Source organism: Anoplopoma fimbria, chromosome 14, assembly GCF_027596085.1.
Source record: "Anoplopoma fimbria isolate UVic2021 breed Golden Eagle Sablefish chromosome 14, Afim_UVic_2022, whole genome shotgun sequence".
In the NCBI taxonomy this organism is placed as follows: Eukaryota; Metazoa; Chordata; class Actinopteri; order Perciformes; family Anoplopomatidae; genus Anoplopoma; species Anoplopoma fimbria.
Window position 1 is genome coordinate 6,445,263 of NC_072462.1, and position 21,191 is coordinate 6,466,453.

At 42.3% G+C, this 21,191-nt stretch overlaps 1 protein-coding gene across 7 annotated transcripts in view; it reads right to left on the reverse strand.

Annotated features, from left to right (window-relative positions):
- Window positions 1-103: 103 nt before the first annotated feature.
- The window catches only part of cdk5rap2 (CDK5 regulatory subunit associated protein 2), a 33,960-nt gene continuing 12,872 nt past the window's right edge, over window positions 104-21,191 (reverse strand). For 3 of the 7 annotated variants that reach the window (XM_054612076.1, XM_054612075.1, XM_054612082.1), the window contains 33 exons: window positions 20,940-21,134; window positions 20,336-20,527; window positions 19,983-20,112; window positions 19,758-19,897; window positions 19,557-19,673; window positions 19,269-19,412; window positions 19,042-19,154; window positions 18,815-18,954; window positions 16,531-16,671; window positions 16,319-16,455; window positions 16,013-16,156; window positions 15,431-15,532; window positions 15,126-15,313; window positions 14,674-15,025; window positions 13,016-14,573; window positions 12,706-12,807; window positions 12,106-12,248; window positions 10,867-11,270; window positions 10,509-10,741; window positions 10,161-10,212; window positions 8,344-8,516; window positions 7,235-7,582; window positions 6,553-6,678; window positions 6,278-6,394; window positions 5,927-6,095; window positions 4,625-4,746; window positions 3,898-4,110; window positions 3,693-3,782; window positions 3,317-3,579; window positions 2,979-3,128; window positions 2,752-2,890; window positions 2,383-2,429; window positions 104-651 (listed from right to left, as the gene is read on the reverse strand). In XM_054612076.1, coding sequence (XP_054468051.1) covers window positions 628-651; window positions 2,383-2,429; window positions 2,752-2,890; window positions 2,979-3,128; window positions 3,317-3,579; window positions 3,693-3,782; window positions 3,898-4,110; window positions 4,625-4,746; window positions 5,927-6,095; window positions 6,278-6,394; window positions 6,553-6,678; window positions 7,235-7,582; window positions 8,344-8,516; window positions 10,161-10,212; window positions 10,509-10,741; window positions 10,867-11,270; window positions 12,106-12,248; window positions 12,706-12,807; window positions 13,016-14,573; window positions 14,674-15,025; window positions 15,126-15,313; window positions 15,431-15,532; window positions 16,013-16,156; window positions 16,319-16,455; window positions 16,531-16,671; window positions 18,815-18,954; window positions 19,042-19,154; window positions 19,269-19,412; window positions 19,557-19,673; window positions 19,758-19,897; window positions 19,983-20,112; window positions 20,336-20,527; window positions 20,940-21,134 — 6,708 coding nt within the window. In that variant the 3' untranslated portion in view covers window positions 104-627. The remainder of the gene's footprint in view (window positions 652-2,382; window positions 2,430-2,751; window positions 2,891-2,978; window positions 3,129-3,316; window positions 3,580-3,692; window positions 3,783-3,897; window positions 4,111-4,624; window positions 4,747-5,926; window positions 6,096-6,277; window positions 6,395-6,552; window positions 6,679-7,234; window positions 7,583-8,343; window positions 8,517-10,160; window positions 10,213-10,508; window positions 10,742-10,866; window positions 11,271-12,105; window positions 12,249-12,705; window positions 12,808-13,015; window positions 14,574-14,673; window positions 15,026-15,125; window positions 15,314-15,430; window positions 15,533-16,012; window positions 16,157-16,318; window positions 16,456-16,530; window positions 16,672-18,814; window positions 18,955-19,041; window positions 19,155-19,268; window positions 19,413-19,556; window positions 19,674-19,757; window positions 19,898-19,982; window positions 20,113-20,335; window positions 20,528-20,939; window positions 21,135-21,191) is intronic. The other 4 variants (XM_054612078.1, XM_054612077.1, XM_054612079.1 and 1 more) reach the window with 4 other exon arrangements.

Sequence of the window (21,191 nt, forward strand, 5' to 3'; positions counted from 1 at the left end):
TCATCTGCCCTTATCCATGTACACATTTAGAAGCAGCTACTAAGATTAGCACTTAAAACAAAGCATGTATGCTAATAAAGGTACTTGTACAACAATTGGGTTTCATCATTCATTTCTTTTCTTTACTGCATTTGCACATAATTCACTGAACACACAGGAGTCCAGAACCATCCTATACATAAACTGACTGATGAAAACAAAAAAAGGTAAAAACAATACATCTGTAATAAAATACACTTTCATGTTCTTATATGCATAATATAAAAACAATAAAGGAACAGTAATTACTATTTACAAAGGCATTTTCTTTTAAAACGAAAGAAACTTTTACAACTTTAGTACCTAAAACAAATCAAACTATAGGCAGGTCAGGTGCAGTAGTACAAAAAAGGCTTTTGATATCGGGGGAGTAAGGTGAGAGTTTTACAGCAGGACGGGATGAGGCCTGAGGAACATTAGGGAGCTACGTTATCAAAAAGCAGAGCGGGGCGTTGAAACGGCAGCTTTAGTAGCTGCAGCGTAAAGAGGCGTCACTTTGGTGATCCTCTGAGGATTCAGAGTGTCTGCCTGCAGTTCTTCGAGTAACACGAACACTTATCTGCTCGGGCTGACGCTCTGCAGTGCCCCCTACTGGCCATTGACTGGGACCTCCTGAAACAGAGAACACAAGCACTGTAACATCAGACTGAGAACAGGCAGGCGCTAACAGTCACTTTACGTTTATGGGCCTTACACATGCAGGGTAAAAAAATGTTGGTGCTAAAGGCAAAAAAAAATAAAAAAAAAATCTAAATACTGACATTTTACAACTGCCTGCAGGCACATGCATCTGACATCTTGTTTTAAAGGAATAGTTCGACAGTTTGGAAATGCGTTCTCACTGAGAGTTTAATGAGAGGGTTGAACCACTCGCATCTGTCTGTTTAATATCAAACTGGAGCCATGAGACAGTTAGCTTAGCATAAAAAACTGAAAACAAGGGGACACATGGCTCTGTCTAAAGCTCACTAACAGTCTCCATGTTGTAGCTTTGTATTTAACAGACATATGAGAGCATAACTCTTGGCAAAGAAATCGACTAAGCCCATTTTCCTTAATGTTGAACTGTTCCTTTAAATATGCCTCCTCCAATTAAACACAGATAATCATGCATCAGAAATGCAGATCCTCACAGCCACTTGAACACAACATGATACATTCCCAGTTTATTAGCGCAGGGTATTCAAATTTGATAAATGAAGTAACAACTAGGTATAACATTTGGAAGCTTGTTTTCAACATTTATATTTGTCGAAAGAGGTTGAATAGTAAAGTTTATCAGATTTTTTTTATCATTGTGTAGCTGCTAAGGGATCTTCCTGGATTTCACGTCATTTGAAAAGGACAACCGTTCACCTCCTGAGGATTCAAGTTTAATTAATTACATTTTATAAATGATCAACATTGATATTTTATTGTATAAAAAAACATAAACAATCAATATATGGTAGGCTAATAAAGAGTAAAAGGGTGTGTGTTATAAGGGACCCCCGACAGGAAAAAACGAATTTTCCAAGGACCCTTTCTTTATAATTACTGTGATTTAGCATATTACTACCATTCATACTCTTACATGCTATTGGAAGTATTTGTATTCAAAACCTTTTCAACCTTGTTTCATTGGCACAAATGGTCCCCATCCACAATTTGATAATTTATAGTAAATTCCCCCCCCTGACAGAATGACAGACCCCACTTTGAGAAACACTGTTACAGGGAACAGGATGTTAATCTTTCTGATAGACCTCACATTGGGTTAGTCACTCAATTCATTCTGGTGTGTTTTGCTCTCACCACTGTGTAGCTGATTTATGTTGCATTGATACAAACAAACTAAGACTGTTCAGTTGTGCCATGTTACCATCAATGTAGAGTGAAAATGGATGGAAAGGGTCTTAAAAGTGTTACATTTAACTTCAGGATTCCTGACATATACCTTGATACGGTACAGCTAGCTCCTAATGCAATTCATACTGTGTCTCAAACAATGGTAGGATTTATTACATAAGTGTTTTCAACCCAATAAACTGGCGAATCTGAGTATCTCAGGATAAGTTTATATTTTGGTATTTACTGCATGCATTAGGTAAAACCAAATCAACAGGGTTTCATGCAGCAGATCACTCTCAAAGCCTGCACTTCAACCACACTGACCTTCGTCTGGTCCTCCAGACAGGCCTTTCAGGCCAAAGAGGGTGCAGTAATTTGTCTATCATTATTTAACCAAGAGGAGGAGAAGGAGAAGAAGAGTGATTCACCGAGGGAGACTTTACCACTTCGGACAAGAACATTAGTTTGGCATTTTATAACTGGGGCAGGTTTTTGTTTTCTCTGTAAACTCACCTCTAAATTCCCCCTGGCTTTCTTCAACACTCCGTGGGTTAGATACACTAGATTGGGGAAAAATAATACACATTTAATAGCCACGTATTACAGTTTATTTGCACACTGTTAAACAAAGTCTATTAAGTGACACAAAATAAAATAAAATAAAAACATTGTCACAGTTTTTTTGTCTTAACATCAAGATATTCAATTTACAGTTATACATAAAAAAGAAAAGTAGCCTCACATTAGAGAAGCAGATTGTATTTAAAGTTTTGCAGTTTTCTGAATTGAATTGACCTGGTTCATAAAGCTGCCTCCTTGTAAAGAGGCATCTTCACTACTTTACAGAACACTAACTGTCTACTTAAAACAAGATAATCTTACGCTGATCAATGATGACTTTTTCCATTCCCTCCTTGAGCTGGTTGGTTGTCCGGAGGCGTTTAACGGCTCCACTCAGCATCCTCTCCTGCTGTGACAGCCTGCTCTTCAGTCTGGCGATCTCATTTTTCATCAGCTCATCCTGATTCGGAGGATCAAAAGATTTAAGACCATGTCCCGTGGGTACTTAATAGGATAAGGTAGATACAGTATATGTTTTATCTGTGCACCTGCTGGTTGTTGAATCCGTCCCCTGCTATGTGACCAGCTGGCAAAGAGACTCTCCACACCAGTTTGAGCATCCGACCAGCCTCTTCTAACACGTGCTGCATGGTGTTCATGCTGCCTGACAAACTCTTCAGATGCTGCTGTTCTATCACCTATAAAGATGGACACATAATGGCATTAACAATAATGACTTGTAATGTTTAATTTGAACAAGTGTGGAATATAATTATTTTTCTAAATAAGCGGTATTAAAACCATAGTAAAACCTTTTGATTTCATACATTTCATTTGTTTTACACACCACAAACTGTAACTAAAAGGTCTAAACTATGATCTGTACCTTGTTGTCAGAGGCCTGCTGTTGGAGTGTGTGCAGACTGTCCTGCAGTTGTTTGTCCATGCTCCGCGACAGTTTACGTCCCTCTGAGATCTGCTTGCGGAGGGCGTTGTAGTCCTCAATCAGACCCAAAATATGCCGCCCGTTGCGGTTGGCCCACATCCGGTGGCCCGGCACCAGGCGAGGGGGAGCGCCCGATACGCTGTCACCAGAGCTGCTGGTGAATGACCCACCGTCCACCTCCGAGTGAGCGCCATATTTCTCATCTGAAAAGACGTGTTGAAATACCGTTATGTAACACTAGGTAAACCACGCCAATCAGAGCTTGTATTTACTGATATAATTTAACATAATGCCAACTCTGATGAGGGCTTCTTACCAGGGAGGACACCGGTGTGTTCGTTGTGACTCTGAAATGATTGACGGAGAGTCTCGCAGCCTTCACGGCCCGGTGACCTGCCTCCTTCATCTAAAACCAACGCACAACCAAACTGATGTGACCTGGCAGATTATTGTGTGGGTTTACATGCCTCTGTATATCTGTCACAGGTCATTAGCATGTAAAAACTGTGCCTTGTGTTTACCCGGAGAGGACAGCAGGTAGTTGATGTTGATGGTTTCAGAGCGGTTGGGTCCTCTGAGCAGCTGCTCCTCTAGTCTCTGTCGCAGGGCCGTGTTGGTCTGGATGCTCCTCTCCAGCTGCAGCCTCAGCCGTCTGATCTCCAGCAGCAGCTCTCCCAGGTCCACTGTGCCAGAGGACGGGACGGAGGCCAGCTCCTGGGTCGCCTCGCTGGATTCTGCAAAGAGGAGGAATGAAGGAGAGGGAATGAAGGAGAGGGAAACTCAGTCTCTCATTACAGAAAACCAACTGGAAAAACAGAATGTCATTTTGTATTATCTTGTTTTGCTTTCACCACAGATATTGATGTTACATATAGTCTATCTATTCAATATCTTTGATTTCTGCAGACGTGCAATTTAATAGTTAATTTTAGTCATGTTGATTTGTTCAAGATTTTTGTTTTCAAGACCTATGTGTGATCTTTTTAATCAAGACATGTGCATCTATCAATCTCTTTGTCAGTACCTTAAAACTTCACATAAACATTTTTATAATTTATAATCCAAAGTAGAACTCAAAAGAAAAATCTTCGTTTGGTTACAACGACCGATACAGGCTGTACTAAAAATTACTAAAACATCTCTAAATATTAGATTTGTAAATGTCGTTTAGTCACACTTAACTAAATAACTATTTAACATAATAACCAATAAGCTCATAGAAAAAATAATAAATAATAATTGCGGTACCGTTGTGCTTGTGAGCTTCGTTCTTGATCTTTTCATAAACATGCAGCTCCACCCGCAGTGACTGCAGAAGATGCTGGGAGTCAGACAGCTGCTGCATCTGTAGCTTCACCTCACACTGCAACCTGCGAGCATCCAAAAACACACACATATACCGAATACAATTAAGATTTAGATTTATCTAATAAGAGGGAATAGAGAGGATCATCTACTCCCATCTATGCAATACTGGGCTCCTTCATTTAGCTTTTTATTAAAAAAACAACATAAGATTTAATAAAAAAATGTTTGTGTCATCCTGGTGGAAAATACAAATCCCATGAGATATGTAACACCTTTCACCCCACGCACTCACCATGTTTCTTGCCTGTTTCTAACTTAGAATGCAGCTCAAACTATCTTTAGTGCAACCATTATTAATTTGCCAAAGACTTTAAACTTTCCAATTTTCGATTTCAATAACCTGAAGGCTTTTCTCAACTGTCCTCAGTCCATTTATATTATTGCAAACAGCCAAAAAATTGAGCGACACCTCTCAGTACAACACAACACATTTCAGCATCTCCACAATCACAAACCACAACCTTTAACAACAATCAAGTTCAATCTACACCTCTCTGAAACAGCTTCAACAAAAACAGACCATTAAAAATCCTCATGATGGTGGTTTTTTATCAACGGACTGTTGTGTTCAACTTTATTCTTTTTTTTAAATGTTAGTCAGGTGTACTTCATAAACAGGCAACTGAGTGACAAAACAGGTGAAAATGTATCCTTAAAAAGCAACAAATACCATGTTTCAGTAGTAGTAGTATTTTTCTCCCTAATAAACAAAAATAATGAGCCTTGTGAATTAAAGTAAACAAGTCTGCCAAACCACAAACACTAACCAGTCAGAGGTAAGGAAAGGGAGAGGAGAAGAGATCTGACAGCAAACTAGACTCCAGGTTTCAGGTGTCGGCCTCACTCATCTGTGTCAGTAAGACCCAGGGCAAGAGGTCACACACCATCATTATGGGATGTATGCATTCGTGTGTTCAAGGATGAGACTACAAATGATGGACTATCATGTATCCGAGTTCTACTAATAGTGTGGAATAATGGTAACAGTAATGGCTCTATCGGATGGTAATTAGTGGCCTTGTGTAGTTTCAGGTTGCATGAAGGAGAGTAGCAATGATAGTATGTGTGTGGTAGTGACTGTGACCTCTGTGTGTGTGTGTGTGTGTGTGTGTGTGTGTGTGTGTGTGTGTGTGTGTGTGTGTGTGTGTGTGTGTGTGTGTGTGTGTGTGTGTGTGTGTGTACCTGTGCACAGACTCCTGCAGTTGTGAGTTTTCTTGGCCGCTGTGCTCCAGCCTCTCCTGAAGTTGGTTGTTTTCGTGCATCAGAGCTTCACACTCCCTCCTGCTCTGCTCCAGTTTGGCCGTTCGCCTGGCCAGAGTCTCCCGCAGCTTCTCGCGCTCCTTCTGCTTGTCTGGGGAAAATAAAAAAAACATTTTAAAGTTGGTGAAAAGTTAAATTAGTCAAATTAAAGTCAGTTTTAAGCACCGAGTCAGTGATGGATGTGTGTACTCTAGAAAATGAGTGGCTCTCTGTATTTATTGTGTTCCTGATTATAAGTTAAAGTGAAGTTGTACATAAATGTGTGTTTTTTACCTTTAGACACCAGGCTGAGCTGTTCCTTCAGGACTTGGTTTTGTCCCCAGAGCAATCGCACCTCATTGGCCAGCTGACCCTGCTCCTCGTTTCCATGGATGAAGATGTTGGTAGATGCTGAACACAGGCACATACACTCTCATCAGTCAACAAGTAAGTGGTTTCAATAAAAGGAGAGCATTTTTCTACAGAATTTCAAAACCAAATTATTGGCATCTAGTTCTTACACCCTGAAAATCCCACTGGCAGAGACAGAGTAGATTTCAGGTCTGTACCTGGGTCTTTCTCCACCTCTGCTAGTCTCTTCTCCAGCTGCTCCCTGAGACGGTCGTTGGTTTGGATGCTCTCTTCCAGGCGCTGTCGCAACACGCGGATCTCCTGGAGATGTTCTGCCAGAGAGTCTGACAGAAACACATGCCAAAAGCTAAATTAATGGGGGTCCTTAAATAATATTTCATATAGCACTTCCATAAACTGTGTTGACAAGAGACAGATTAAAAGGAACTGTCAAAATATCCTGACTTTTAGTTCCTAGCATGGGTCAAAACTACAAAAACATCAGACCCTACATTTTCCATAATGCAACACCACACTCCAAGTTTGTAAGACAGACTTTCTGGTAAAGATTTGTATTCTCCAAACCCAAGCAAAAGAAAATGATGAAATCACCATGACAACCAGGTTATTTTTCACCCTAGAATTTGAGAAGCTACTCCAGAGCCCCAAAATACATAATTTAACTGTTTCCACTTAATAAATAATTCTAGAAATGCTTATTCAAGCAAAACAAGTGTTTTTACACCATGAACATTTAAAGCACAAACCACAACTGCATAAATGGAATTAAGAGAGCATAATGCTGTCTGCATTTGATCTTCACTATTGTTGTGCAGTGTGTATTATAAAATGGGAAGTCTAACTGATATGATGATCCATCTACCTATACCACATGTTTACCTGAGTTCATTGTGCGAGGCTGTTCGGCTTCATTCTTCTGTGAGCCGATGTCTCCGTCTCGTTTATGAGACAGAGTCCAAGGCTCTGATCCGCCCTGGTCATGAGCGTGATCCTGTTCCTCATGGAGGGAGCTGGTCTGGGCCATAATCGAGCGATGCAGGTCATGTTCACTTCGCAGGGTGGCGTTGAGCTCCTCGCTGCCCCTCAGCTGATCCTGTAGTCGGCCGTTCTCCCTCTGCAGGCCCTGCAGTCTGCTGCCAGCGTCCCTGTGACCAGAAACTCCGTCCTCTTGAGCTCCTCCTACAGGAGGGACATCCGTTCCTGTCCAATCAGAAAGGTGACGCTGGCCTAAACATGCACAGGGAGACAACAACGGATTTATAGATTAAAAATGAAAAACATATGTTCATTATTTTCTGTGGACACAATGTCATCCACTTCTTCATCCTCAAAGCTTAGCAACAGAACAAGATGAACCACTGAAGCGTAGAGAGCCAAGGAGGTCTGGCAACAATACAGTGTGGTAGCAGTGAGGGGAAATGTTGGAGCAGTGAGGGGAAATGTGAGTTTGGGTCTACAGGCCCCTCTGCAGGACCTCTCACATATCCACATGCTTCACTTGTCTCAGTAAAAGCCTTCACTGTCTCTTTTCCCCAGGGAAACACAATTTGAAGATTAAACCGGATAGGTGGAACTGAATAATGCAAACTTTAAGTGGAGGTGGATTGAAACGGGACACCTGCTCTGCCCTTGGCCGGCATGCTTTGTTTCTGTCCTGCGGGACGCTTCACTGAAACAGAATGGATCGGAGTGGAAAATAAGTGCCATTACAGGCTGCGACTAGACTGACCGGGCCCGTGGACAAGGAATAAGGTAATCTCAACGATATACTACAAATATGCATTTTTAAAGGGAACCATGTTAATCTTAGTGTGGTCTTAAATAACCAAACAGTTAAGTTCACAATACCTGGGTAGGCCTATCGTCTGTGACAGTTAAGACTTTGCCTTGCCTTTTCACCCAATCACAGAGACATTATTTTATTAAGACAATGTTTCAGTATTACATCTAGAAATCTGCAGCTTATGTGAACACATCTTTGTGCTTACTGTCGGTTTGATGGCCACTTTGCGTGGTCGGGCTGCTGTGGCAGGAGGAGGAGGTCCTGTCTGAGTGGTACAGATCAGAGTGAGAGCTGTGTTGGCTGCTGGGGCCTTCGCCTCTGAGCTGGCTCTGCAGGCTCCGGATCAGACGGTTCTTCTCCTGCAGCTCTTTCGTCAACCTGGGAGGAGGAGGGGGACATGTAGTTATGTTGGTCAGTTTGTCTCCCAGAGGATGCAACAGCTGGGTTTGATCATCACATCATCTCGCTGGGCGTTGGGAGAGAAAAACAACGTAAAAAAGATAAGATAATTACACAGCACAAGGCACAGCACCCGGAGAAGATTCACAACTTAGACTTAAGGTGTTCCCAGAGGACTTGCAACTTTGAGCAGAAACACACAGCTGGAAAATATGAAAAAAAAAAGGAGTTCACAGCAAACGTCATGCTGTCTGGATCAAACCCGCTCACATGTCCAGCTGCTCCCTGGTGCACTCAGCCAGCATGAGGTTCTGCTGGATGAGGAAGCTGATGTGCTGCTGCAGCAGCTCTCTCTCGCCCTCTAGCTCCAGACGCAGATTATCTATCTCCTGCTGGATTCTAGCCGGACTGTCATCTCTCATGCTCTCCTCACAGGACAGCAGTGACTGTGATCCCTGCTGAGTCTCCCCAAGACTTCCACATCAGTAATAATATAGATTAACATCTGTCACTACGAGAAACTTTCATTTCTAATCCAATGATACAAGGGTGCTGTTAAAAAGTTAATAAATCAAAATAAATCAAATGCTACAATTTTACTATTATTCTCAATCAAACATAAGGGAAAACAGCACTTTTCTGATTATTTGTCTTCCTGTCAATGGTAGGAGATAACAATTGTAAAAAGTGTTTTGGTTTTGTTTTTCAAATATGTTCAGAGGGTTGAACTGTACATATGTAATCATATTGATGTTTTATACAAAGCTTAAAATGCTGTCTGGATGATACAATCATAAATGGGTGAACATTGACATGAAGTGAATGTGTGTGTTCCCCTCTTCTTTCTCAGACACAGCAGTGACCCAGTTCGGGGGCAGGGTAACCTTAATGTTTTGGCTGTCAATGAGAAAATTAGGTCAACAGCAGGACACTATTTAAAACCAACAACACACGCACAGCCTGGGGTCATAAGGCAATAGGCTGGGTGGAGTCGGAGAGAGGTCTTTAAAGGGGTCATGAGACAAACAGCACAGCTAGCAACAAAGATCAGACAATACCATTGAAAATATGACCTAAAAAAAACAAAACACACAACAGCCCTCGGGAAAGAAGTGAAACTGGTAAAATAAGTCTCATCAACTTTAAAAAAAAAAAAAAAACTGCTTAATCAGAAAACTCCACTGGTGACAAATGAACATGTTATATCTCATTTGTTTAATTCCTACAAAAACTGAAATATAACTTTTGCAGATTAAAAGAGGGTTAAGGGCTGTACAATTTTTTTTATTGCTGTATTATTACCAATGGATAGAGCCAGGCGAGATGTTTTCCTCCTGTGGCTGCTGGCTCCAGCCTTATATTTATAGGACCCACATCATCATCTAAGTCTCCACCAGAAAGCCAATAAGCATATTTTCCAAAATGTCGAACTATTCCTTTAAGCATGTCATTAAAGTCTCAGGACAAGTATCCCAGTAACCTAAAGTTAAGATGGACCGGACTACTGTAAATATTACAGATACTTGCTTTTTACCACTCATAAACATGTGACATATTGAATAAGAGCAAATTAAATTTACATAATGACAATAAGCAAGTGCAGTGTGAGGGTTTGAGACGCACCTCCGAGACAGTTCCAGGGCCACCACGTCCTCATTATCCAGACGAGACTCCCCTAACACAGAGGAGAAAAAAAGATGCTGTCAAGGACCTGTCTGTAAAAATCAGTTACGAATGGCTGCTCTTTTGCTATCATCTCTCTCTGCTCTGCCGCCTCTTTGTTAAAGCACCAAGGCATTTTTTGCACAATTTTTTGTATGATTCAAACCCTGTACCTGCCTTTAAATTGATTAAATATTCAGATTAAGTATCAAGAAGCTTATTTTCTTTATTTGCATGTGTGTTGGTTGGAGATTCTGATCGGCAATATTTCATCGGAAGCATTTAAGAGCGTCTTAGCCGCTCCGCTACCTTTATCCAGCCGTCCTTCAAGCTTGTCCAGAATGCTCAGGCTCTTGTCCAGCTGCTCTTTGAACGCCTCCCCCATGTAGTAGTCGACTTTGCCGGCCTGCAGCAGCTCCTTAAAGGCCTTGCTCAGCTCGTCTAGCTGCCGTCGCTGCAGGGCTCCTAGCCTGCGGCTCTCCTTGATCTGCTGTCTCAGTTGCGACAGCTCCCTGGCCTGCGACTGCACCAAAGAGTCCAGTCTGTGAAGACGACAGAATGGGGGCAAAAAAACACAGTCAAGATTGAATTTTCAAAATGACTGTGGATCTTTCACCGACTGTTAAAATATTATACTATTGATCATGCATTGAGAAAGACGGTTGACCTTGCAGGTGATGTGGAGCGGCTGCGGGTCTGCTGCAGCTGTTCACTCATGCTTCTGTTCAGTGTCCCTTCTCTTTCCAGTTCCATATTCAGAGAGCTGGTTTTATCATTCATGGCCTGGTTCTCACCCTCCTTTTTCTCCCTTAGCTGCCCACTTCTGTAGCTCCTATCTTGGTTATGGTCCTCCCGCTTTGTCCCTTCTTGATCCTTGACGGTTGAGGGATCAGAGGTGTTGGCAACTAGGTCACTGGAGAGAGAGTTCCTACGCAGAAGACTTTGCATTTGGAGGATGAGTTTGGTCTGGTTTTCCAGCTGGAACTTCAGCTCTCTGACTTGTCCCTGAAGCTGCAGAGGGTCCTTAGAAACACCATACTCGTCATAGACCTGCAGGCTTTTCAGACTGACCTGAAAACAGACAAGAGAGGGCTAAAGAAATGCAAAGAGCAGTTTCTACTGATATTTTATTACCATTAGCTCCATGAGTGATTACAATGCTGCCTGGATGAGTTTTGAATGTTTCTAGCCAAATATTTTGATAACAAGAACCATGTTAAGGGGGTCTTAAATGTGCACTTCATAATTACATGCATGAAAACCTGCTAAAAGACTGAAGCTAATGCTGCAAAAGTTGACATCTTCACCAGCTTATGATTAGGAAATAGGGGAAATAACGAAACAGCATTGTTCTTGTAACATTACTGCAGTGTAGAGCTGGTTAATCCTTGAATTATGAGTATGATGAAGCCAGATTTAAGATTGGACTGTTATTTTTGTACTAACATAACCTTGTTTGGCTGCTTAGCTTAAGTACTTTCAGATTTTAAAACAATATGTTGTCAATTTTAGCTTAACAAAAGAAAAGGATGAGGACAGACGCCAAACGTAATCCTATCTTGGCTAACCTTTTACAAAATAATCAGTTTGTTTAATTATGTGTTCCTTGGCCATGGAGGCAACACTTGGCTACCAATGTAGGCAGTGTAGAAAAGTAGAAACACTTACAAGTATTTCTTATATATATATTTTTTTCTTTTTCCTTTTTTGTACTTGGAAAGGCTAAAATAGAGACAACAGCCTTCAACATAATTTACATACAGAGTATCTCTATTACTACAGTCATAAACTGTTCAAATGTTGAGAAATCCAATGCTTGACCGACTTGTGCCTGGTTACAGTTGCTAAGCTATGATTGAATGATCATTGTTTAGGGGAGGAGTTTAGAGAAAAGCAGGTTGAATACCTTGGCTGAGCTGAGAGCTGGGGAACTAGGGTACGGGGTGCTTGAGGTTGAGTCCAGGTTTTCAGTGGAGGAGAAGGTGGCCTGCTCGTGTTGGGAAGGCAGGCTAGAGGCGCTGCAGCTAGGGTTCACACCAACCTCTAGATCTGGCACACAATGGACACAGAAACAATCAACTAAAAGAACAGGAAAACATTACAAGATGTGGGAAAACGAATGGTGACCGTGCCATGTGAGGAAATCAATCATTTGAGAAAGAGTTGGACTGTGAAATAAGACAAGAACTAAAAGTGAAAGGTTAATGAGTGCTCGAAAGACATTCCCAAACTCCAGAGTGGAAACATGCAAGAATTCGTCAATGCAACGTATTGACAGCCCATTCAAATTTGGGAATAGTGCAGAGAAATACCAAGTTAAAACCAAGTAGTAGAGAGTGTAGTGATGAGACCCAAACAGAAACATGTTCTCAAGATAGGAGACAGTGTGTGTTACAGTTGCCCCTTGTTCACTCCTCATGCAGACAAATAGAGGGAATCTATCCACATTTGAGATTAGTGTCCACTCTGCAGACAGACATGCGTTGTCTGTCTAAAAGCCGTCTACCTGTGCTACTGCTCTCTTCCCTATCGTTCTCACTCTTGCCACTGGTTTCGTAACCCAGGTCCTGCAAATCCACCTGCACGCCTTTGTCATCCTGCTCCAGAGCTGGCATTGGAGGCAATATATATGTCGGGTTAGGAAGAAATCATTGAACGTGTACAGTTTCTTGTGTCTCTCTCCTTTTACGGTGTTCATGAACAATTTGGATTAACAAAAGGGGTTTAACTAAACACAACTCATGCTTTTACAGAATCACAAAATTATTACAAATTCAAATGAAGCAAGAAGATCAACTTTAAAAAGGCGCTCTTACCTTTCCGTGCAGTTTCAGGGGAGGTTAGAGCAGTGGCCAGTTTCTCCTCCAGGTTTTTACACGCTTTCCTCTTCTCCCTCAGAGCCTTATGGAGCGTCTCCAGTTCAACCTTGACACTTGGTGGTAATCCCTTTGCATCCTGCACTGTCCTGTGGACCTCGCTCTCCTCCCCACGGCCCCTCTCTTCATGTAGGGAAGCCTGGAGTTCAGAGATCCTCTGATGGTGATCACCGAACACCTTGTAGAGGCGGCAGAGGTTGTCATGGAGCTCTTGGTGAAGTGGTCCGTTTGTTCCAGATGAAGCAGCGGACTGACTGCTGCTGGATTTGGTGGTTGACTGGGTGGGTTCTCCCAGCTCCTGCCTCTCTTTCAGGGCTCTCTGAAGTTTGTCTATATTCATCTGAAACTCAGCACTGGTCTGTGATGATCTGCCAGAAGCCAAGGAGCTGGTATTTGTACAGTGAGCTGCCAGAGAGGCCACAGCAGACTCTGCTGCACCAAGACAGTTCAACAGAACTCTGGTCATCTCCTGATTTAAATTGACATCATCAGAGCTTCCCATTCCCAATGGATTTCCCTTTGGTTCCTTTTCATCAAGTGATTCTGCTGTTATCGGCCTTGAACATTGACCATCCTGGTCGTTGTTGTAGCCGTGTCGAGCAGCAGCATCGGCAGCTCTCAGTTTTTCCTGCAGCTCTGCATTAAGCCTATTCTGCTGCCACAGAGCCTCCTGCAAAGAGTCTGTGTGTTGTTGCAGCTCCTGCATAGAGTCCTCCGTGACTCCAAAGACACCTCTTGGACTCTGTCTATTTGAAGATGCGTTCACCTGCTGCAAGGCCGTCTCTATCATCGAACGTAAATCACTGACTCCTGGAATCCTGTCTTGGCTGTCAGTGGAGGTGATTGCTTTCTCTGCCATGTTCAGAAGCTCTATGAGCTGGTTGTTGTGCTCCTGCTTCTCCTGTAGGGCTTTTTGCAGCTCAATGCATCTGCTGTAAATGGCAGAATCAGAACCCACTGAGCCAGAACCTGTACACGGACTGGCGTGCGACCCGAATCGCCCCTGGCTGTCCAGACTGCAGGCAGTCAAGTAAGCGATGGTGGATTCCGCAGCCTGTAAGGCCTCCACGTACTGCCGATTGAGCCGGTCCTTTTCCTGGAGCCGAGCGTGGAGCTCTTCCCAATCAGCTAGCTGCTCACTTAGTTTATTGATGAAGGTCTCTTTCTCCTGACACTCCTGGTGGAGAAGCTCCAGCTGAGTGAAAAGGGCAGAGTCGGCCTGGGTGTGATCCGGTGTTGTTCCAGCTTCAGAGCCCTTGTCCGACCCTACCGGACTGCCGGTACCATGTGCATATCTGAGCGTGGAAGAAGGGGAAGTGCTGTGCTGGGGTGACGTGGTGGAGTCTTCAGGCTGGTGCTGGTCTGGCCTATATACACCATCAAAATCAAGGTGCTGAAGTGCATCAGTATTGAGATGGCCAGAGCTCACAGACGGCATGCTGCTGCTAGACTCCACCCTCGGCCTCACAGGGACTGGGAGGCGAGATTTGGCACCACCCTACAGTTGAAAAAAATCGGAACAGATATTAAAAACACTGACAATTAAACCTGGATGCAGGAAGCAATGTAGTGTTTCTTTACACCAAAACAAAACTTACCCCATGCCTTGCGACATGCTGCTTTGTACTCTTGCTGGGTGACTGGCCTTTACTTTGTGGACTCTCCATCCCCTCTGTGGTGCTGGCGATTAGCTCAGTGGTGACAGGGGTCTCCCCATCTAACACCTCCATAGAGTTCTTCTCTCCCTTTTCCTTCGACAGATTGATGGCCTTAGACTGAGCGTTTGACTCGGCCTGCAGTGTTTCCACGCTCCTTCTCAATTCAGCCTGTCCATCACTGGTGTTGCCTGAGGCGTCTGTGCTCTCTTTCTCTTTACACTCAGTAGATTTTTGTTCTTTCAGGAGACCTCGCAGGTCCACATTTTCTGATCTGAGTCTGTGCAATTCCTCTCTGCAATAAGGGGAAATTTGATTAGCGTAGTGTTCGAGCAACTGACTCTTAAGGTGAAAATAAGTAGAAGGATCTTGACACTGCTAAAGAAAGTACCCACCTAAGGTGCAGGACTGATGTGGCCCCACATTGAGTAAGCAGGGATTTAAGTGCTGTTACATCTGTGTTCCTCTGCCTGGAATCTTTCTCTCCAGTGTCCAAGGTGTTGTTGCCAGACTGAGCATGCTCTCTACTCTGGCCAAGGCCACTGTCCATACTTATATCACCCAACAGCTTTCCAGACACCATCTAAAAAAAGGATAGTTTGTATATATTGGTTGAAGTTGTATGAAAAATGAATTTCCCATAGTATAAACATTGAATTTCAAAAGCTCTTAATATATTAAGTGATCATTTATTTCATACCTGTCCTAGTTTGATGTCTGTCTGACTCTCTTTATCCTGCCCAGAGCGATGCGTCCTGTCACTGTGAGCCACAGGCTGCATCTCCTGTGTCTTCTCAAGCTGCTAGAGTAATGGGATGGGAGGCGAGTATGACACACATGGCTCGATAAAAGAAAACTTAATGTGGGAACAGAATCCATAAAACACCGAAAAGCAACAGCAGAATGGTATGACGTGTCTAATGTGGCATGGCAAAGAGAGTGCATTTCATGGGACACAGAGATAAAAAAACAAAAAAAACAGGGACTGATTAGGAAAGGTGAAGGAGAAAAAGAGGATCTTCTACTAAAGACAAGAAACACATAGACATTAGTAACAGGCTAGACAGAGCAAAGGTTAAGATGCAGGTTCAAAGGTTAGAAAGGAGCTAATATAGGTGGGAGTTAGACAATGACTGAGATATGATTCATAGAGTATTTGTGGACAAACTGTACAAATATTTGCTGATAAATGAAAGAAAGATGCCCTTTGAGGAATAAACTTTGGCGCATCAGCTTCAAGTACAACTTCCTCTGTTAGCAGCTGTCTTTTGTGGCCTCTAACCTGTTTCAAGGGGCTACTGCTGGCCACATCTTGGTCTCCGTTGGCATAAGCTTCATGGTCTGACCTCTCCAGCAGTGACAGCCGGTTCTGCAGCTCGTCGTTTACAGTCTGCAGTCTGCTGACACAATCCTGCAGCTCCAGCACCTAGGGCCCAAACAGACTCATTTTCACCAATCTGCAAGAGTGTCTTCCTGTTTCACGTATTTTGGGGACATGTTTTGACAACTAGCTCAAATCTACTGTTATATTTATTAGAGAAACAATGCTTTTGTCAAACGTTTTACTTAAGTTTGAAAAACAATTCACCTTCTGCCTGAGCTCCTGTGCAGAAAGTAGAGACAAGCTGTCATCCTGGCCCTCTACCACACAGATACTCATGTAGGAAGTCTGATCGCCGATGAAACTCAAAGTGTCACCTGAAAAAAGAATTGAGTCACATGAAACTAAAAGACTCCTATCAACCAAAGCTCTGAAATAAGAGAGTACAATTGTATAAAAGTCTTTTTTTCTTCTCTTACCACCATCATTAGCCCCACCGACCCCTCCTCCACGGCTCTGAATGGCTCCTAAGCGAGCCTGCAGAGAGGTATTCCAGCGCTGTGCATCTTCCAGCTGATGTCTCATGCTCTGCAGTTCTTTAGGATCAATCAGGTCCATACCTGAACACATACACAGAGGGTTACACACATAGACATACATACACACACATTATTTGACAAGAAAGTATATTTCTGCTTTGGCAAGTGATCTACTGTCAACACCTTAACTTTTTTTAACAACAATTCCCCTGCTGCTGCATTGATAGTTAACTAGACTTTGTGTGATCTGATGTGAAAGTGTTTTTTATAACTATAAAAACATTGGCAGCCTGTATGCATAAGCAGGAGGCACATATTTACATAAGATGGCATGCAGCTTTGGACAAAAATGAAAGACCAAAATGGAACTTGAAATTCTGTATTCACGGTAGGTATCTGTGCAATATCTAACTTTTGATGATTTAAATTATAATAATAAATTTAATGCAATTAAATAAATAAAATAATCAAATAAAGCATTTATTTTTAAAAAGTAAAAACTGGTACAAATACCAAAATTGCCTAATTTCACTGTACATCTTTGTTTCTTTTTATGTAACTAAACCAGCTAATCTTCTTGCTTGAGAAAAACTTTTATTTTTATATTTTATAAATAATGCATTTGATGCAGCTTGGCATGCTTCTTCAAATCATATCAAATCCCCTAAACTGTAGGTTGAATATTGTAAGCTAGTGCAAGAATTTAGATCTGCACCCACAGAAAAATACACATATAAAGATATATCAATTAATTCCTTTTTTATTAACGCGTTTGTATATATTTAGCGTGTATGTACTATATATTATAATGACTATATAAAAAAAACAAGAAATGTGGAGATTTTCTCAGTGGTAATTACAGCAGCTACATCTATCCTGTATTCAGTTTGAATGGGAGCCATGAGCCTGTTACTTACAGCTGACCTATTTATACACCTGGCTCTCTGCAGACATGGCCGGGGGATGAGCATGCACTTCACACGCAGACACATGCATGTGGATCTGTCCCTGCATGTGGACAGATGCTTAAGTAATTTGGCTTAGGCCACTACCTGAGCGTACAGTGACACGTTTAATTAGTCTAGGCCGCGTCCTGATGTCACTAACTGTGCTTAATTACAACTATGTGATGACATGAGATAAATAAAGGTAGGATTCTTAATTAAGATCTATTTCAGAGAAGATACCCTGCAGTCAAATACCCCATGATTCCATAGCAGTAAATCAACCTTGTATTCCTTTCTTAAAGTTGTTATATAATGTAATGCTAATGCAATGAAATCAAATCATGTGACAGATGGTTGGATGGATTTGCTTAATAAACAGAGGAGTGTTAGAGAGATGATGCAACCAACAGACGACCATGCTTTAATGGAACAGTGAAAACAAGCAGACAGAAAGCGAAAAGTAAAAGATGGGATGACCGGCCAACAGCAGCCTTTATTCACAGATGATTTTTTTTTTTTTTAAGAAAAGGACAGACAAGCCAAAAAACAGTGTAAAGCGAGTACATTTAAAAGAGTGACAGAGAAAAACAGGTGGCAAATATGTTATGGCCAAAACATGCAGATGAGGAGGTGATGATGTAAAGAACAGTGAACATATAGAAGAGGAGTGGAAGGACCAGGTGTGCATGCTGAATGAAGTGACAGATAAAGAAGTGGGGATGTAAGCCTGTCAGCAGGAGATATTAATAGAGTAAACACAGAGGACAAAGAACACAGGTGGGTTATGGGCTGAGCGATAATTCTACCTGATAATTCATTCATCAAATCAATTGATTCATACCGTGATTAACTCATATATCGGGGTATAGTAATACACAATTACAGTCTTAATTAATAAAAACAAGCACATACTAACTCAGATTCTAATGAAACTTGCTTATAGGAATACCGTTGTGTAGTTAAATCAAACTACTGTCTTATTGTATTATAGCTTTACCTTGTTATTTCATATAGACTATTATTGACCTACCAGGAAACATGCCATGTCATGATTATCGAGATATGAAATGAACTATACCAGGATAGAAGACTTTGGCCATATCACCCAGCCCTAGGTGAGTTTGTGACTGTTTTTCCTAGGACCTATGGATGCATGTCTCCCTGAGCTTTAGTTTCCTAACACTTCTAAAAAACCATAAATGACAATCATGCTCTTTTATTTTTCCCTTTCATTCAGTTAACCTCGTCATTTGCCACCCAATGTGTTTGCACTGCACCTTCTCTGAGTTTGGCTCTGTGCCTCTCTCTCTCCAAGTCGTCCCTTAGCTCCTCATTAGTTTTGATGTTCTCCTCCAGCTGCTGCCTGAGGAGCTGCACTGCTGTCAGCTCAAGCTGCAGAGCGTGGAGACGCTGGGCGCTGCAAACAGAACAAGCTACTCAGAATAGTGTTTTTATTTTCACTAATTGCAATGATTTCTTTTGTTCCTGTGACTATAACCCCTACCTGTCCTGCTCCTTCACAGTCCTGACCAGGCTGGAGTAGAGCTGCTGTTCGGCTCTCAGTGCTTTGTTCAGAGCATCATGTTCCTGTTGCAAGGCTACAAGGTTGGGCAAAGCCTTGAGGGAGGCAGAAAATGAAAGAGCAATGGTTTTAATGTCAAAGGAATATGTGTAAAACATGTTGTTTTCTTGTATTTCGTTGCAGAAAAGTTGGTACTGAGCTTAGCTTACTTCTTGCTGGCTATCTCCACCGATGATGGTTCTCTCTCTCTGAGGGAGACCTGGGAGTGACCTCTCCATGCCAGAGCCGATGACCTGAACCTCGGTATGATCAACCCGACTGTCCCCTCTCTGACCGAGATGCTGGTGGAGGACCTGCTCACAAAAACATAACATGAGAACTGCTAGACGAGAGGCTGCTGAGTTCACTGCATTCAGAAGAAAAAGCTCCTTATCCAAAGCTGCTGTGTGTTTCATTGAGAGACAAGAGTTTGACTGTGTGAATCAGGGAGCCCTTACATCGATGATCTCATCTTTGGTCTTCAGAGTGGCAGTCAGAGACTCAATATTAGCAGCCTGACCTTCATTGCGACCCTCCAGTTCGGACAGCAATGACTGTAGCTCTCCCAGAGAAATCTGGATATGGAGAAAATAAGGTAAAGGCTTGCACAAAAAGACACTTGTTTGCAAGTAAGTAGTAATTTTTTATAACCAACTGACCTTCAGTTCATTCTCCCTCTTCAGTGCTTTATTCAGTGCCTCGGTTTTCTGTGCTAGCTCCTTTTTCAAGACGACAACCGTCTTCTTGGAGGGCAGAATATTCTCCACATTATCCTCACTGTTGTTCCTGGACAGCTCAGCTGCAGGACACACAATATGTAATCAATTGTAGGATCAACATGAAATGTCCAGTGAAGAGGGGTTTAAAACTCTACAAGGCCTCACCTTCCTTCTCGTCCAACCTCTCCTGCATGATTTGGATAGTTTGTCTGAGCTCCAACACGCGGTCCGGCTCCTCCTTCAGCCTCACCTCTGCCAGCAACTGGTCCCTCTCCTGACCACGCTGGAGAAGCTTCTGCACATTCACAAAGACAACAAGTTAGCACACTCAAACATGTACAACTGTCACCATAAATGTTGTCAAAAAAAGGCCACCAAGTCATTTGAAGACAGGCAGGAGGAAATTAGCATTATTTATGTTATTCTCCTTGGGAGTTTTGACTTCCTCTCCTTGTTAGGCTTCTAAGTCAAGCACATTTTACAGCTGAGTGACTGTGTTGTATCCCAGAGGAACTTACATCGATGATGCTGTCTTTCTCAGCAAGCAGGGCTCGGAGCTCTGCTGTCTCTAAATAACCCTCCTGGGCTGTTGTGGAGCTGTGCTTCTCAGCGGTGGCAAGCTGCTGCTGCCAGTCAGACAGCTGCTTCCTCAGTTGCTGAATCTCTTGAGTGCGCTCAGACAGCATGCGGTTGTAGTGCTCCGCAGACTCCTGGAGAGATGAAAGAACGAACCGATGAGAGTAATCAGTTAGTTATGTTTCGCCACATTCTGAACATACAAATGGCTTTTTGTAGATCTGTCAATGTAAAGAAAATGTCTTTATATTGTGTAAATTCACTTTTCTAAAACTGCAAAGCATTTTTAATTCATCTGAATTTGTTGCACAAATCAAATCTGCATGGATGTTGTAATTCATTTTTAAATATATTCTAATCCATATGTTAACTCCTAAATAATTCTCTCATTTGCATCATTTAAAATGTCTACTTACATGTTACTTTATTTTAATTGCCATTATGTTTTCATTGCTATATTCTATTAATATGTGTTGCTACAAAGACAAAGTGTTCCGGGGGTAATCCCTGAAATGATTGAACATGTTTTCATGATTAAATGTTGACCTTGATGAGCTGGTCCTTGCTGCTGATTGTAGCCAACAGTCCTTCCACAGCACTCTCATTGTCAGCAACCAGCCTTTCTCTGGCCTTCACGGTCTCAGCCAGCATAGCCTCTGTGACCTTTAACCTCTGGCCCATCTGTTCAGCAAGGTCACGTGTGTTGGTCTGCGACTGGTTTAGCATCGATTCGGCCATTTCCTACGAACAAAAGTTACCAGAGTTAGAAAATAGAACTATTTCAGAAGCATCTAAGGA